Raw genomic sequence first — 15,414 nt, 5'->3', positions numbered from 1 at the left:
TGTTTCCATGCTATAATTGTTATATGGTTATATGGTTGTGCCTCTTCCTATAGATGCTGCCTGGCCTGCTGCGTTCCACCAGCATTTTGTGTGTGTTCCATGAAGAGGAAACTAGAGGCCGCTATTACCCCTCCCCGACATGGAGGGCGACACATTTGGGAGGTTCATTACACAAGTCGCTGTTACCCCTCCCGGCCACCGATGGCGCTGTCACCGGCAGGTCCGATCCAGAGGCCGCTGTTGCCCCTCCCCGCCACGGAGAGCGCTGTAGTTAGGAGGACCACTACACAAGCCGCTGTTACCCCTCCCCGACACGGAGGGCGCTGTAAACAGGAGGACCACTACACAGTCCGCTGTTACCCCTCCCCGACACGGAGGGCGCTGTGGGTTGGCGCCGCGCTGCGAGACTGTCTTGCATCCTCCGGGGCACAGCGCGGCGCTACAGGGGCTTCGGCGCCGTGCCCAACGGGAACGGATGTTCGGCACCTCGGTACTCCGGGAGGAAGGGGATACGGGATGCACCGACCGCCATTTCCAGTCAGTCGTGCCTAAGCAACCAGCATTTTGTGCGTGTTACCATCATGAAGCTGTTGACGCACAACCTACTGAGCTCGCACGTCCGCGGGGTGAGCCGCGGCTACCCGCTGCTGCTGCAGGTGAGCGAGGGGTCCGCGCTGGCGCTGGGGCTGGGCGGGGAGTGACGGAGCTGGGTCCCGCGTGTTACTGAGCCATTCGGCTTGGCGGTGGCGGTGCGACACCGAAGGCGGACCCCGGAACCTGCCTGCCGCTCTCCCACGCCCGCATGTGGGCGGAGTAACATCAGCCCTCCCGTATACATCACCCTCTGTGTATGGGAGGTGTAACTGCAGGCTCCCCGGTTACAGCTCAGGCTCCCCGGTTACAGCTCCCCCTGCAGGTGGGAGGAATAACATCCGCCCTCCGTATACATCACCCCCTGTGTATGGGAGGTGTGACTGCAGGCTCCCCGGTTACAGCTCCCCCTGCAGGTGGGAGGACTAACATCTGCCCACCGTATACATCACCCCCTGTGTATGGGAGGTGTGACTGCAGGCTCCCCGGTTACAGCTCCCCCTGCAGGTGGGAGGACTAACATCTGCCCTCCGTATACATCACTCCCTGTGTATGGGAGGTGTAACTGCAGGCTTATTCTATTCATGACATCCTTGTTAGATACTGTATTCGTTTCGTCCATGATATTCTTTGCATTCTCCTCAAAAACCACATCCCTGCTGCTTCAGTTCATTTCCTCATGTTGTCCCACATTCTGAGCCATATAACATAACTGGATAAACATAACGTTTCAGTACTCTGTGACGGATTGTCATGCCTAGTTCAGTGTTGGTCAGTACACTCTTCATTCTCGTAAAGGTGTCTTTCGCCATCCCTATTCTTCTTTTGATGTCCATGTCGCACCTGCCATCTGATGTCACCCAGCTTCCTAAGTAGCAAAAGTTCTGTACTTGTTTTATGTCTTCCCCATTTATTCTCAGCCTGCAGATAAGATTCTCCGCAAACAACAGGAATTCTGCAGATGCTGGAAATTCAAGCAACACACATCAAAGTTGCTGGTGAATGCAGCAGGCCAGGCAGCATCTATAGGAAGAGGCGCAGTCGACGTTTCAGGCCGAGACCCTTCGTCAGGACTAGGGTCTCGGCCTGAAACGTCGACTGCGCCTCTTCCTGTAGATGCTGCCTGGCCTGCTGCGTTCACCAGCAACTTTGATGTGTGTTGATAAGATTCTCCTTCTTTTTGGATATCACCATACATTCTGTCTTTTCGTGAAGAGAAGTAATGTATGAGATCATGAAAAGGCAGCGTAACTTCATTGGACATGTGATTAGGAAAGAGGAGTTAGAATACATGGTAATTATGGGAAAGATTGAAGGGAAGAAAGCAAGAGGAAGGCAAAGACAAATGATGATGGAGACAGCAGCCAGAGAACTGGAAATGAATACCAATGAATTGATCCGCTTGACCCGAAACAGGAGTGTGTGGGCCATGGCAGTCAAAGCTCAAACTGGGCACGGCACCTGATGATGATGATGGATGAACTGCAGGCTCCCTGGTTACAGCTCCCCCTGCATGTGGGAGGAATAACATCAGCCCTCCCATTTACATCACCCCCTGTGTGTGGGAGGTGTGACTGCAGGCTTGATTTTCGTAAACTGACTCACTTCTCCATCTATTCTTACAGCGGCAGTTTGTTCCCAGTACAGATTTCTGATTAGGCGGAGGTCTTTTGAATATAGATCTAGAGTTTCCTGTAATATTTCAACTAACTTATTGTGCTTCATTTGAGTCAGTTTACGAAAATCAAGAGAGGCATTAGGGAAGCAGCACACATCAAAGTTGCTGGTGAACGCAGCAGGCCAGGCAGCATCTCTAGGAAGAGGTGCAGTCGACGTTTCAGGCCGAGACCCTTCATCAGGGCTAACTGAAGGAAGAGTGAGGGAGAGATTTGAAAGGGGGGGGAGGGGGAGATCCAAAATGATAGGAGAAGACAGGAGGGGGAGGGATGGAGCCAAGAGCTGGACAGGTGATAGGCAAAAGGGATACGAGAGGATCATGGGACAGGAGGTCTGGGAAGAAAGACAAGGTGGTGGGGGGGAACCCAGAGGATGGGCAAGGGGTATATTCAGAGGGACAGAGGGAGAAAAAGGAGAGAGAGAGAGAGAGAAAGAATGTGTGTATATAAATAAATAACGGATGGGGTACGAGGGGGAGGTGGGGCATTAGCGGAAGTTAGAGAAGTCGATGTTCATGCCATCAGGTTGGAGGCTACCCAGACGGAATATAAGGTGTTGTTCCTCCAACCTGAGTGTGGCTTCATCTTTACAGTAGAGGAGGCCGTGGATAGACATGTCAGAATGGGAATGGGATGTGGAATTAAAATGTGTGGCCACTGGGAGATTAGGCAAGGATGTGTTTTCTCCCCTGATTTGTTTAATGTGTACAGTGAAACAATATTACAAAAAATAAGAGACATCTTGGGAATCAAAGTTGGTGGTGAAAACATCAATAATTTCAGATATGCTGATGACACTGTGTTAATTGTAAGTACGGAGGAAGAACTGCAAAACTTAAGTGATATAATTGTTGAAGAAAGTGCAAAAATGGGTCTATCTATCAATTGCAAAAAGACAGAATGTATGGTGATATCCAAAAAGAAGGAGAATCCTATCTGCAGGCTGAGAATAAATGGGGAAGACATAAAACAAGTACAGAACTTCTGCTACTTAGGAAGCTGGGTGACATCAGATGGCAGGTGTGACATGGACATCAAAAGAAGAATAGGGATGGCAAAAGACACCTTTACGAGAATGAAGAGTATACCGACCAGTACTAAACTAGGCATAGCAACCCGCCTCAGAGTACTGAAATGTTACGTTTATCCAGTTATGTTATATGGCTCAGAATGTTGGACAATATCTAGTAACATGAGGAAACGAATTGTAGCAGCAGAGATGTGGTTTTTGAGGAGGATGCAAAGAATATCATGGACGAAACGAATATCTAACGAAGATGTCATGAACAGAGCAAACACAAAAAGAGAAATAACGTATGAGATCATGAAAAGGCAAAGTAACTTCATTGGACATGTGATTAGGAAAGAGGAGTTAGAATACATGGTAATTACGGGAAAGATTGAAGGGAAGAAAGCAAGAGGAAGGCAAAGACAAATGATGATGGAGACAGCAGCCAGAGAACTGGAAATGAATTCCAATGAATTGATCCACCTGACCCAAAACAGGAGTGTGTGGGCCATGGCAGTCAAAGCTCAAACTGGGCACGGCACCTGATGATGAACTGCAGGCTCCCTGGTTACAGCTCCCCCTGTGTGTGGGAGGGGTATCAACAGCCTCTCAGTCCTCCCAGTTACAGCTCCCCCTGTGTGTGGGAGAGGTCACAGCAGCCTGTCAGTCCTCCCAGTTACAGCTCCCCCTGTGTGTGGGAGAGGTCACAGCAGCCTGTCAGTCCTCCCAGTTACAGCTCCCCCTGTGTGTGGGAGAGGTCACAGCAGCCTGTCAGTCCTCCCAGTTACAGCTCCCACTGTGTGTGGGTGGGGTAACAGCAGCCTCTCAGTCCTCCTGCTTACAGCCCCCCCTGTGTGTGGGAACCCTGAGAATACATCTGCAACAGCTATATATAGGCATCCGTTAGTCTCGTGAGACCACGGATTTGCGCCTTGGAAGGTTTCCGGGGCGCAGGCCTGGGCAAGGTTGTATGGAAGACCGGCAGTTGCCCATGCTGCAAGTCTCCCCTCTCCACGCCACCGATGTGGTCCAAGGGAAGGGCATTAGGACCCATACAGCTTGGCACCGGTGTCGTCGCAGAGCAATGTGTGGTTAAGTGCCTTGCTCAAGGACACAACACGCTGCCTCGGCTGGGGCTCGAACTCACGACCTTCAGGTCACTAGTCCAATGCCTTAACCACTTGGCCAGGCACCAACTGCAACAGAACAGCGACCATAATAGAATCAACAAAAAACCACTGTAACTTGGGCGTTCACCAATTGTGCAGAAAACAAGCTGTGCAAAGGCAAAAATAAAGAAATAATAATAATAAATAAATAAACAGCAAGTATCGAGAGTATGAGGTGAGGAGTCTTTGAAGGTGAGTCAGTTGGTTGTGGGAACCGATATAGTGACGGGGCAAGTGAAGCTAAATGCACACCATCCCTCGGAGAAATCCCACCGGTCCCATCCCATTTCCCTGTTCACCTGCTGTCCCACCACACGCCCGTCAAGACCCCTTCAGTCTGTCACCGGGGGCAGTTTGCTGCCCGCTTTACCCACCGTCACTCCCTTTCGTACCCCGCGTATCTGGGAGTGTTAACTTCAGCTCGGCCTGGAGCGAGTCAGGTCACCCGCGTTCAGGGTCCCAGCGTCGCTGGCTGTTGATTCGTTTATAATCCAGGACGATTCAGGTGAAAGGCCTTGACAGGGTGGACGTGGAGAGGATGTTTCCTACCATGGGGGCGAGTCTACGACCAGAGGGCACAGCCTCGGAATAGCAGGAGATCCCTTCAGAACAGAGATGAGGCGGGATTTTTCCAGCCAGAGAGTGGTGAATCTGTGAAATTCATTGCCACCGGTGGCTGTGGAGGCCAAGTCGCTGGGTACATTTAAAGCGGAGGTTGGTAGGTTCTTGATTAGTGATGGTGTCAGGGGTTACGGGGAGAAGGCAGGAGGATGGGGTTGAGAGGGATAATAAATCAGCCATGATGGAATGGTGGAGCAGACTTGATGGGCTGAATGGCCTAACTCTGCTCCTAAGTTTTATGGTCTTAGGGGTCAAATTCAACAAAATGTTGAACCAAGTCACTGTAAGTCCTCAAAAAATGTTAATAACGTTACACCGATATAAGGACTTAGTTAGACCCCACTTGGAGTACTGTGCTCAGTTCTGGTCGCCTCACTACAGGAAGGATGTGGAAACCATAGAAAGGGTGCAGAGGAGATTTACAAGGACGTTGCCTGGATTGGGGAGCATGCCTTATGAGAATAGGTTGAGTGAACTCGGCCTTTTCCCCTTGGAGCGACGGAGGATGAGAGGTGACCTGATAGAGGTGTATAAGATGATGAGAGGCATTGATCGTGTGGATAGTCAAAGACTTTTTCCCAGGGCTGAAATGGTTGCCACAAGAGGGCACAGGTTTAAGGTGCTGGGGAGCAGGTACAGAGGAGATGTCAGGGGTAAGTTTTTTACGCAGAGAGTGGTGAGTGTGTGGAATGGGCTGCCGGCGACGGTGGTGGAAGTGGATACAATCGGGATTTTTAAGAGACTCTTAGATAGGTAGATGGAGATCAGAACAATAGAGGGCTACGCGGTAGGGAAATCCTTGGCGGTTTCTAGTGTAGGCTACATGGTCAGCACAACATTGTGGGCTGAAGGGCCTGTAATGTGCTGTAATTTCTAGGTTTTAAAACCCAGTTTTCCTGCTGGTGTCTGTGATGTGTTGGGACGGGCAACCTCCCTCACCTTTAATTCGACAGAACCCTCACCCAACCTGACGTTTCTCACCAGCCATCGCTCCAGGCGGGAGATTTTTATGCAGCCCTTCAATAAAACATCATATCGAAGCGAGTCCCAGCCGCGCGGCGACAAAGGCGATGTGCGCGGGAGCCTTTCGGCTGTGGCGTGGCCGTGCACTCGCGCAGCTCAGCGGGAGCAGTGCCCTCGCCCCAGTTCAGTGATTTCCTTTCTTCTTGTCTTCTCCCCGCTCCCCCGTCACACGCCAAAAAAAAAAAACAACGTTAAGGCCTCGGAGGTGAAAATCAACAACGTGGACTTCAACCAGGAGTTCATCACGCGGATGATCCCAAAGGTGGAGTGGAACGCACTGGTGGAGGCGGCGGAGAGCGTGAGTACCCCTCGTGTGGCGTGCCGTCGTTCCCCCCGGGGGGCCCCCTCCTCTCCAGCCCCCGCCGCCCGCCGCTCTGGCGTCCGGGGCCCAGCAAGACACAAGCAGCCGGTCAAATCTCTCCCCTCTCGCCCTCTAGTTCTCGATACCCCGCCCCGGGCAGACGACTGCGAGCGCTCACCCGGTTTAGTACCAGCACAGGATCGCTGCTCGTTCTCCAAACCCGCTCCCCGCCTCGCGCCCATTACTGTTTCGGGGGCATGCGGCCGAACCACCGGGGGGGGGTGGGGGTGATAAACACGAGACTCTGCAGACGCTGGAAGCTTAGAGGGTCGCACGCAAGATGCTGGGAGGACTCAGCAGGTCAGGCAGCATCTGGGGAGAGGAGCAACCCGTCTACGTTTCGGGCCGAGACTCCTCGTCTATCCATCACCTCCCAGCCTCTCACATCATTCACTCCCCCTCACCCGGTCTCACTTACCACCTGCCAGCTTGTGCTCCTTCCCCTCCCTGTTACCTCCTTATGCTGGCCTCTTCCCCCCGCTTCCTGGTCCCGAAGAAGGGTCTCAGCCCAAAATATAGACTGGATTATCTCCCTCTGTAAACACCGCCCGACCTGCTGAATTCTCCTGCATTTTGTGTGTGTGCAGCCAAAGGGACGTGGATTTAATGTCGATGGAGACGGGGAGCAGGTGCAGAAACAGTCCCGGCTGTTTGCCCACAGGGGCTGAAAAATCTGCCAGTGGGGAATGGCTTCTCACCGTTTTCCGTTCTCTCTCTCTCTCTCTCTAATTCTCTTTCTTTCCTTTGCCCTCCCTCTACTTTATTTCTCTTGTTTCTTTCTCTCTCTTTCTCCCTCTATTTTTCTCTTTCTCTCGCCCACTCTGTCTCCCCCACGCCCCTTCCCCCTCCCCCCCTCCCACCCTCCCACTCTCCGGCCCCCTCCCGGGTACAGATCGGACATCGGAACGGGCTGCCGCAGGAGCTGCCGCAAGCGGGTCAGAGTGACGAGGACTTCCTGCAGAAGTTACATCACGTCCTGCTGGAGGTGAGGGCCGCGGCCGCCAGGGCACAGACCCCGACTCGCCAGCTCCCCATCTGACGGTCCGGCTTGCTGGCTCGTGGGTACCAGTGGTGGGGACGCGATGGCTCGGTGGGGTGAGAACCCCCCCACTTTGGTGCAGGCTACCCAGTGATGGTCACAAACCCAGGGCCATGGGCTCCTTCAATCCCCAGCGCTGTCTGGCTCTCAGCCAACGGGACGCCTCCATCCTGGGGATATACAGCCCAGAGGGAGCTTCACTCTGTGTCTGACCCCGGGAGTGTGTGATGGGACGGTGCGGAGGGAGCTTCACTCTGTGTCTGACCCCGGGAGTGTGTGATGGGACGGTGTGGAGGGAGTTTCACTCTGTGTCTGACCCTGGGAGTGTGTGATGGGACGGTGCGGAGGGAGCTTCACTCTGTGTCTGACCCCGGAAGTGTGTGATGGGACGGTGCGGAGGGAGCTTCACTCTGTGTCTGACCCCGGGAGTGTGTGATGGGACGGTGCGGAGGGAGCTTCACTCTGTGTCTGACCCCGGGAGTGTGTGATGGGACGGTGCGGAGGGAGTTTCACTCTGTGTCTGACCCCGGGAGTGTGTGATGGGACGGTGTAGAGGGAGCTTCACTCTGTGCCTGACCCCGGGAGTGTGTGATGGGACGGTGCGGAGGGAGCTTCACTCTGTGTCTGACCCCGGGAGTGTGTGATGGGACGGTGTAGAGGGAGCTTCACTCTGTGTCCGACCCCGGGAGTGTGTGATGGGACGGTGTGAGGGAGCTTCACTCTGTGTCTGACACCGGGAGTGTGTGATGGGAGGGTGTGGAGGGAGCTTCACTCTGTGTCTGACCCCGGGAGTGTGTGATGGGACGGTGTGGAGGGAGCTTCACTCTGTGTCTGACCCTGGGAGTGTGTGATGGGACGGTGTGGAGGGAGCTTCACTCTATGTCTGACCCCGGGAGTGTGTGATGGGACGGTGTAGAGGGAGCTTCACTCTGTGTTCGACCCCGGGAGTGTGTGATGGGACGGTGCGGAGGGAGCTTCACTCTGTGTCCGACCCCGGGAGTGTGTGATGGGACGGTGTGGAGGGAGTTTCACTCTGTGTCCGACTCCGGGAGTGTGTGATGGGACGGTGTGGAGGGAGTTTCACTCTGTGTCTGACCCCGGGAGTGTGTGATGGGACGGTGTGGAGGGAGCTTCACTCTGTGTCTGACCCCGGGAATGTGTGATGGGACGGTGTGGAGGGAGCTTCACTCTGTGTCTGACCCTGGGAGTGTGTGATGGGACGGTGTGGAGGGAGCTTCACTCTATGTCTGACCCCGGGAGTGTGTGATGGGACGGTGTAGAGGGAGCTTCACTCTGTGTTCGACCCCGGGAGTGTGTGATGGGACGGTGCGGAGGGAGCTTCACTCTGTGTCCGACCCCGGGAGTGTGTGATGGGACGGTGTGGAGGGAGTTTCACTCTGTGTCCGACTCCGGGAGTGTGTGATGGGACGGTGTGGAGGGAGTTTCACTCTGTGTCTGACCCCGGGAGTGTGTGATGGGACGGTGTGGAGGGAGCTTCACTCTGTGTCTGACCCCGGGAATGTGTGATGGGACGGTGTGGAGGGAGCTTCACTCTGTGTCTGACTCTGGGAGTGTGTGATGGGACGGAGTGGAGGGAGCTTCACTCTATGTCTGACCCCGGGAGTGTGTGATGGGACGGTGTAGAGGGAGCTTCACTCTGTGTCCGACCCCGGGAGTGTGTGATGGGACGGTGCGGAGGGAGCTTCACTCTGTGTCCGACCCCGGGAGTGTGTGATGGGACGGTGTGGAGGGAGCTTCACTCTGTGTCTGACCCCGGGAATGTGTGATGGGACGGTGCGGAGGGAGCTTCACTCTGTGTCTGACCCCGGGAGTGTGTGATGGGACGGTGCGGAGGGAGTGTGTGATGGGACGGTGTGGAGGGAGTGTGTGATGGGACGGTGTGGAGGGAGTGTGTGATGGGACGGTGTGGAGGGAGATTCACTCTGTGTCTGACCCTGTCCCTGGGAGTGTGTGATGGGACTGTGTGGAGGGAGTGTGTGATGGGACGGTGTGGAGGGAGCTTCACTCTGTGTCTGATCCCGGGAGTGTGTGATGGGACGGCGTGGAGGGAGTTTCACTCTGTGTCTGACCCCGGGAGTGTATGATGGGACGGTGCGGAGGGAGCTTCACTCTGTGTCTGACTCCGGGAGTGTGTGATGGGACGGTGTGGAGGGAGTGTGTGATGGGACGGTGTGGAGGGAGATTCACTCTGTGTCTGATCCCGGGAGTGTGTGATGGGACGGTGTGGAGGGAGCTTCACTCTGTGTCTGACCCCGGGAGTGTGTGATGGGACGGTGTGGAGGGAGCTTCACTCTGTGTCTGATCCCGGGAGTGTGTGATGGGACGGGGGAGGGAGTTCACTCTGTGTCTGATCCCGGGAGTGTGTGATGGGACGGTGTGGAGGGAGCTTCACTCTGTGTCTGATCCCGGGAGTGTGTGATGGGACGGTGTGGAGGGAGCTTCACTCTGTGTCTGACCCCGGGAGTGTGTGATGGGACGGTGTGGAGGGAGCTTCACTCTGTGTCTGACCCCGGGAGTGTGTGATGGGACGGTGTGGAGGGGGCTTCACTCTGTGTCTGACCCCGGGAGTGTGTGATGGGACGGTGTGGAGGGAGCTTCACTCTGTGTCTGACCCCGGGAGTGTGTGATGGGACGGTGTGGAGGGGGCTTCACTCTGTGTCTGACCCCGGGAGTGTGTGATGGGACGGTGTGGAGGGGGCTTCACTCTGTGTCTGACCCCGGGAGTGTGTGATGGGACGGTGTGGAGGGAGCTTCACTCTGTGTCTGACCCCGGGAGTGTGTGATGGGACGGTGTGGAGGGGGCTTCACGTTGTGTCTGACCCCGGGAGTGTGTGATGGGACGGTGTGGAGGGGGCTTCACGCTGTGTCTGACCCCGGGAGTGTGTGATGGGACGGTGTGGAGGGAGCTTCACTCTGTGTCTGACCCCGGGAGTGTGTGATGGGACGGTGTGGAGGGAGTTTCACTCTGTGTCTGACCCCGGGAGTGTGTGATGGGACGGTGTGGAGGGAGTGTGTGATGGGACGGTGTAGAGGGAGTGTGTGATGGGACGGTGTACTGACCCCGGGGGTGTGTGATGGGACGGTGCGGAGGGAGCGTGTGATGGGACGGTGTGAGGGAGCTTCACTCTGTGTCTGATGTTTTGAAGCGATTTTTGTCTTTGACTGCTCTTGAAGCCCCAGTCGCGAACATCCTGACCAGCCGAGCATGACGGTGGGCTCTCTTGACACCAGTGTGTTTCCAATGGCATACCCCTCCACCTGAGAGTCTGACGCTCTGGAGGTGTTTGTGGGTGGATCTCGTCGGCCTCGCCGTGCGTGGCTCACGGTTCCGTGGGGCGAAGGCCCGGGGCGTCGCAGCTCCCCCCGCCGGCCATCGCTCACGCCGCAGGCTGGGGTGTCGGGGCAGCCTGGCTCCAGCCAGGGACAAGGGAGAACCTGCAGGCGCTGGAAATCCAGAGCAACGCGCACAACACGCTGGAGGAACTCAGCAGGCCGTCGATGGGAGAGGGCAAACGGCTGACGTTTTGGGGCGAGGCCCTTCGGCAGGACTGGGAGGGGGGAAGAGATGGGAAGTGGGGGGGGAAGGGAAGGGAGTAACACAAGGTGATGGGTGAAACTGGGAGGGTGAGGGGGGTGAAGTAAAGAGCTGGGAGGTCCATTGGTGAAAGAGATACAGGGCTGGAGAAGGGGGAGTCTGACAGGAGAGGGCAGAAGGCCATGGAAGAAAGAAGAGCGCGGGGGAGCACGAGAGGGAGACGATGGGCGGGCAAGGAGATGAGGTGAGAGAGGGAAACAGGGATGGGGGAATAGTGAAGGGGGGCATTACCAGAGGTTTGAAAAATCGATGTTCATGCCATCAGGTTGGAGGCTACCCAGACGGAAAACCTCCATCCTACTGAGCTGACAGTGGATGGAGATATTGGAATGGGAATGGGAATGGGAAGTGGAATTAAAATGGGTGACCACTGGGAGATCCCACTTGTTCTGGCGGACGGAGCGTAGATGCTCGGCGAAGCGGTCTCCCAATCTACGCCGGGTCTCACCGATACGGCCATGCTGGGAGCACCGGACGCAGTATATGACCCCAACAGACTCACAGGTGAAGTGTCGCCTCACCTGGAAGGACTGTTTGGGGCCCTGGATGGTAGTGAGGGAGGAGGTGTAGGGGCAGGTGTAGCACTTGTTTCGCCTGCGAGGATAAGTTCAGGGAGGGAGGTCAGTGGGGGGAGGGACGAATGGACAGGGGAGTCGCGTGGGGGCTCTTGGCCCAAAATGTCAACTGTGCTCTTTTCGGTAGATGCTGCCTGGCCTGCTGAGTTCCTCCAGCCTTTTGTGGAACAGGTCAGGTTTGGGGCAGAGGAGAACACATTAGCTCCGTTCTGTCATTTGGGCGTACGTGATGAAACACGTACGTGTCCCAGTCGTTTCGGGCTGCTCTCTTCTAAGCTTGGTTGCTTTTGTCGTTCCAGGTAGAGGTAGTGGAAGGAGTCTTGAAATGCCCGGAATCTGGCCGAGAATTCCCCATCTCGAAAGGAATTCCAAACATGCTGTTGAACGAGGACGAGGCCTAATCCGCCCTCGCGATGATTGCCCAGCTCCATCTGGGTTCCCCTGTTGACGTTCGTGTCCCCCCCCTCAACGCAGTACCAGACGGCCAGTGGGGGTGGGGGGGGGTCCTGTTTCAGCTTGAAGCTCTGGAACTGTTCATGGCGTGGGGACGTGGCGCTCCCGGGAAACCGCTGCGCTCCTGTACGTCAGAACAGACGTACGCCTATGTCGGGGAGAGCGCGGCGCTAGGGCGGGGTGGCTGTGGGTTGTGGGAAAACTGGCTGGGGGAGGGGGTTGGAAGGGTTGCCCCAGCTGCAAGGGGCAGTCGTTATTTAAAATAAATTAATCGATTTGTCTTAAAAACGAGAGTCCTTTGCTCATTCAAAGACTCGACTGCGAAACCTTCCACCGCCGACTCGCTGTTGCCGCAGTCGGGGCTGCTTGACTGCAGAAGGCTTTGCGGCTCTGACCCAAGGGCAGCTGCGCGCTCCCTCTGTGGCCTTCGGGATCTTGCTTTGCACACGATGGCTGCCTCGTCCAAAGTTAGAATTAGGAATTTCAGTTCTTGTTCTCGTCGTTCATCTTCACTGCCTCAGTCCGTGAATCTCTGCTGATCTGTGGGTTCAAAGATTCGTTCATTATCAAAGTATGTAGGCAGTATACAACTCTGAGATCTGTCTTCTCCAGATAGCCACGAAACAAAAAAACCATGAAAGAGACCGACTTGATCTTCAGTCCACAGTCCGATCCATAAATCGCAGAACTTTGGTAACATCCTCCAACAGTATCGAGGGGTGGAGAGCAGCGTTGAGGACGCACTGTCAGAGACCACCCCCTCCCTCCTGTCCTGCCCCCTTCCCCAGGTCACCCTTCTCTGTAATCCCACACAAAAACCCCCAGCTCATTCCACTCACCCTGGTCCACACCCTCCTCTCTGCCCCCAGTGATCCCCTGCCTCTCAGCCAACTGAGGCACGTCCGTCCCGCCGGACCCCAGCCACCACCCGTCGGGACCCTTGGACCAGAACGGGGCTGGGGTCGGCCAGCAGGCGCCGAAGGCCCTGAAGTGGCCACATTGACGGCAGCCCACCGCGACCGCCATCTGCAAAAGGCCTGTCGGTTCTCTCTCCCTCACAGGATCAATGGGATCCTCGCCGTCCTACGTCAGGGTGGAAAAATACCCCGTCAGCCCCAATGCCTTGCCTCATCCCTCAATCTCCTCCTCAGGGTTCAGAGTAAATTTACTATCAAAGTCGCCTGAGATTCATTTTCTTGTGGGCATTCACGGTCGATAGAAAACCGTTTCAAAGAAAAACAATCTTGTTCCCCACCCCTCAGATCTCTCCAGTCACCGCGCGTCAACGGTTCCAGTTGATTCGTGGGGCAGCCGTGACAGGGAGTCAGTGCAGGTTCCTCAGATCGGCCCTCAGAGCAGCAGGCTTACCCCCCCTCCCCCCGAGGGCAGGGTTAGGACCGAATGGCCCGCGCTCTGTATCGAAGGACCGGCCACCTGCAGGTCCGTGCTAAACCTGAGCCGGGCCCCGAGAAGGTGGGACGGCTGAGGGGTGTCCCCCGCTAACCCGCCCCCTGGCCCAGCACGCAGCTGGTGATGTTAAACCCGAAACAAGAGAAAATCTGCGGGCGTCAGAAATCCGGAGCAACGCGCCCACAAAATGCTGCGGGAACTCAGCATCCACGGAAAACGGTAAACGGTCGACGCTTGGGGCCGGCGAGAGAGAGGGGTGAAGGCACACACTCAACGATTCAGGAACAGCTTCTTCCCCTCTGCCATCCGATTCCTGAATGGACATTAAACCTTGAACACTACTTCACTTTAAAAAAAGCTGTTTTTGCACTATTTTTAATTTAACTATTTAATATAATATACTTACTATAATTGATTTACTTTTTTTTCTATATTATCTTGTACTGCTGCCACAAAATTAAGAAATTTCACGACATATACCGCTGATAATAATCCCAATTCTGATTCCAATTATCAAGGGCATCGCAAGACCCTCCCACCCTCTTCTGCCATATGTCACGGCTGACCAACTCCTCTGCTATGCTATTCCTCCGTACCTTTCCATTCTCTGACCGATCAAAATATTTATCCTCCTCCTCTTTAAACACTTCCCGTAATCGACCACCTCTCACTACCTCAGCTCCCCCAGGAACTTATCTGTCTGAACAGTTCTCCCCTCAATCTCCCAAACTCCGGGGAGTACAGATCCAAAACTGTCCATTCTCTTCTGGGACGGCCCTCCCGTCGCAAGAACTGGCCTGATGAATCTCCCTTGGACTGTTTCCAGGGCTTCTGTCTTGTTCTTTTGGTGAGGGGGCCAGAACCGTACGCCGTGTCCCAGGTGAGGTCTGTACAAAATGTGGCTACAAGACCAGGCCAGGGACCAGGAATCCTCACTCCCCAAAGCCCGTCCACCATCTACTTAAGCAACACACATAAAAGTTGCTGGTGAACGCAGCAGGCTAGGCAGCATCTCTAGGAAGAGGTGCAGTCGACGTTTCAGGCCGAGACCCTTCGTCAGGACTAACTGAAAGAAGAGTTAGTAAGAGATTTGAAAGTGGGAGGAGGAGATCTGAAATGATAGGAGAAGACAGGAGGGGGAGGGATGGAGCCAAGAGCTGGACAGGTGATTGGCAAAAGGGACATGAGAGGATCATGGGACAGGAGGCCCAGGGAGAAAGACAAGGGAGAGGGGGGAAGCCCAGAGGATGGGCAAGGGGCATAGTCAGAGGGACAGAGGGAGAAAAAGGAAAGAGAGAGAAAGAATGTGTGTATATAAATAAATAACGGATGGGGTACGAGGGGGAGGTGGGGCATTAGTGGAAGTTAGAGAAGTCAATGTTCATGCCATCAGGTTGGAGGCTACCCAGACGGAATATAAGGTGTTGTTCCTCCAACCTGAGTGTGGCTTCATCTTTACAGTAGAGGAGGCCGTGGATAGACATGTCAGAATGGGAATGGGACGTGGAATTAAAATGTGTGGCCACTGGGAGATCCTGCTTTCTCTGGTGGACAGAGCGTAGGTGTTCAGCAAAACGATCTCCCAGTCTGCGTCAGGTCTCACCATTATATAGAAGGCCACATCGGGAGCACCGGACGCAGTATATCACCCCAGTCGACTCACAGGTGAAGTGTCGCCTCACCTGGAAGGACTGTCTGGGGCCCTGAATGGTGGTGAGGGAGGAAGTGTAAGGGCATGTGTAGCACTTGTTCCACTTACCAAGGTAGAACATACAGGGTTAATGGTAAGGCACTGAGGAGTGCAGCGGAACAGAGGGATCTGGGAATACAGATACAAAATTCCCTAAAAGTGTCGTCACAAGTAGATAGGG

The 15,414-nt window shown here is 55.0% G+C and overlaps 1 protein-coding gene across 1 annotated transcript; it reads left to right on the top strand.

Annotated features, from left to right (window-relative positions):
• Positions 1–476: 476 nt before the first annotated feature.
• Positions 477–12,361, top strand: trmt112 (tRNA methyltransferase activator subunit 11-2). Its single transcript, XM_063036211.1, has 4 exons — positions 477–656; positions 6,286–6,387; positions 7,343–7,435; positions 11,980–12,361. The coding sequence occupies exons 1-4, from the start codon at positions 582–584 to the stop codon at positions 12,079–12,081; spliced, it is 372 nt and encodes a 123-aa protein (XP_062892281.1). The 5' UTR covers positions 477–581; the 3' UTR covers positions 12,082–12,361.
• The last annotated feature ends 3,053 nt before the right edge of the window (positions 12,362–15,414 follow it).

This window comes from Mobula hypostoma, chromosome 30 (assembly GCF_963921235.1).
Source record: "Mobula hypostoma chromosome 30, sMobHyp1.1, whole genome shotgun sequence".
NCBI classification, from domain to species: Eukaryota; Metazoa; Chordata; class Chondrichthyes; order Myliobatiformes; family Myliobatidae; genus Mobula; species Mobula hypostoma.
This window is presented reverse-complemented; position numbering and strand designations above follow the sequence as displayed.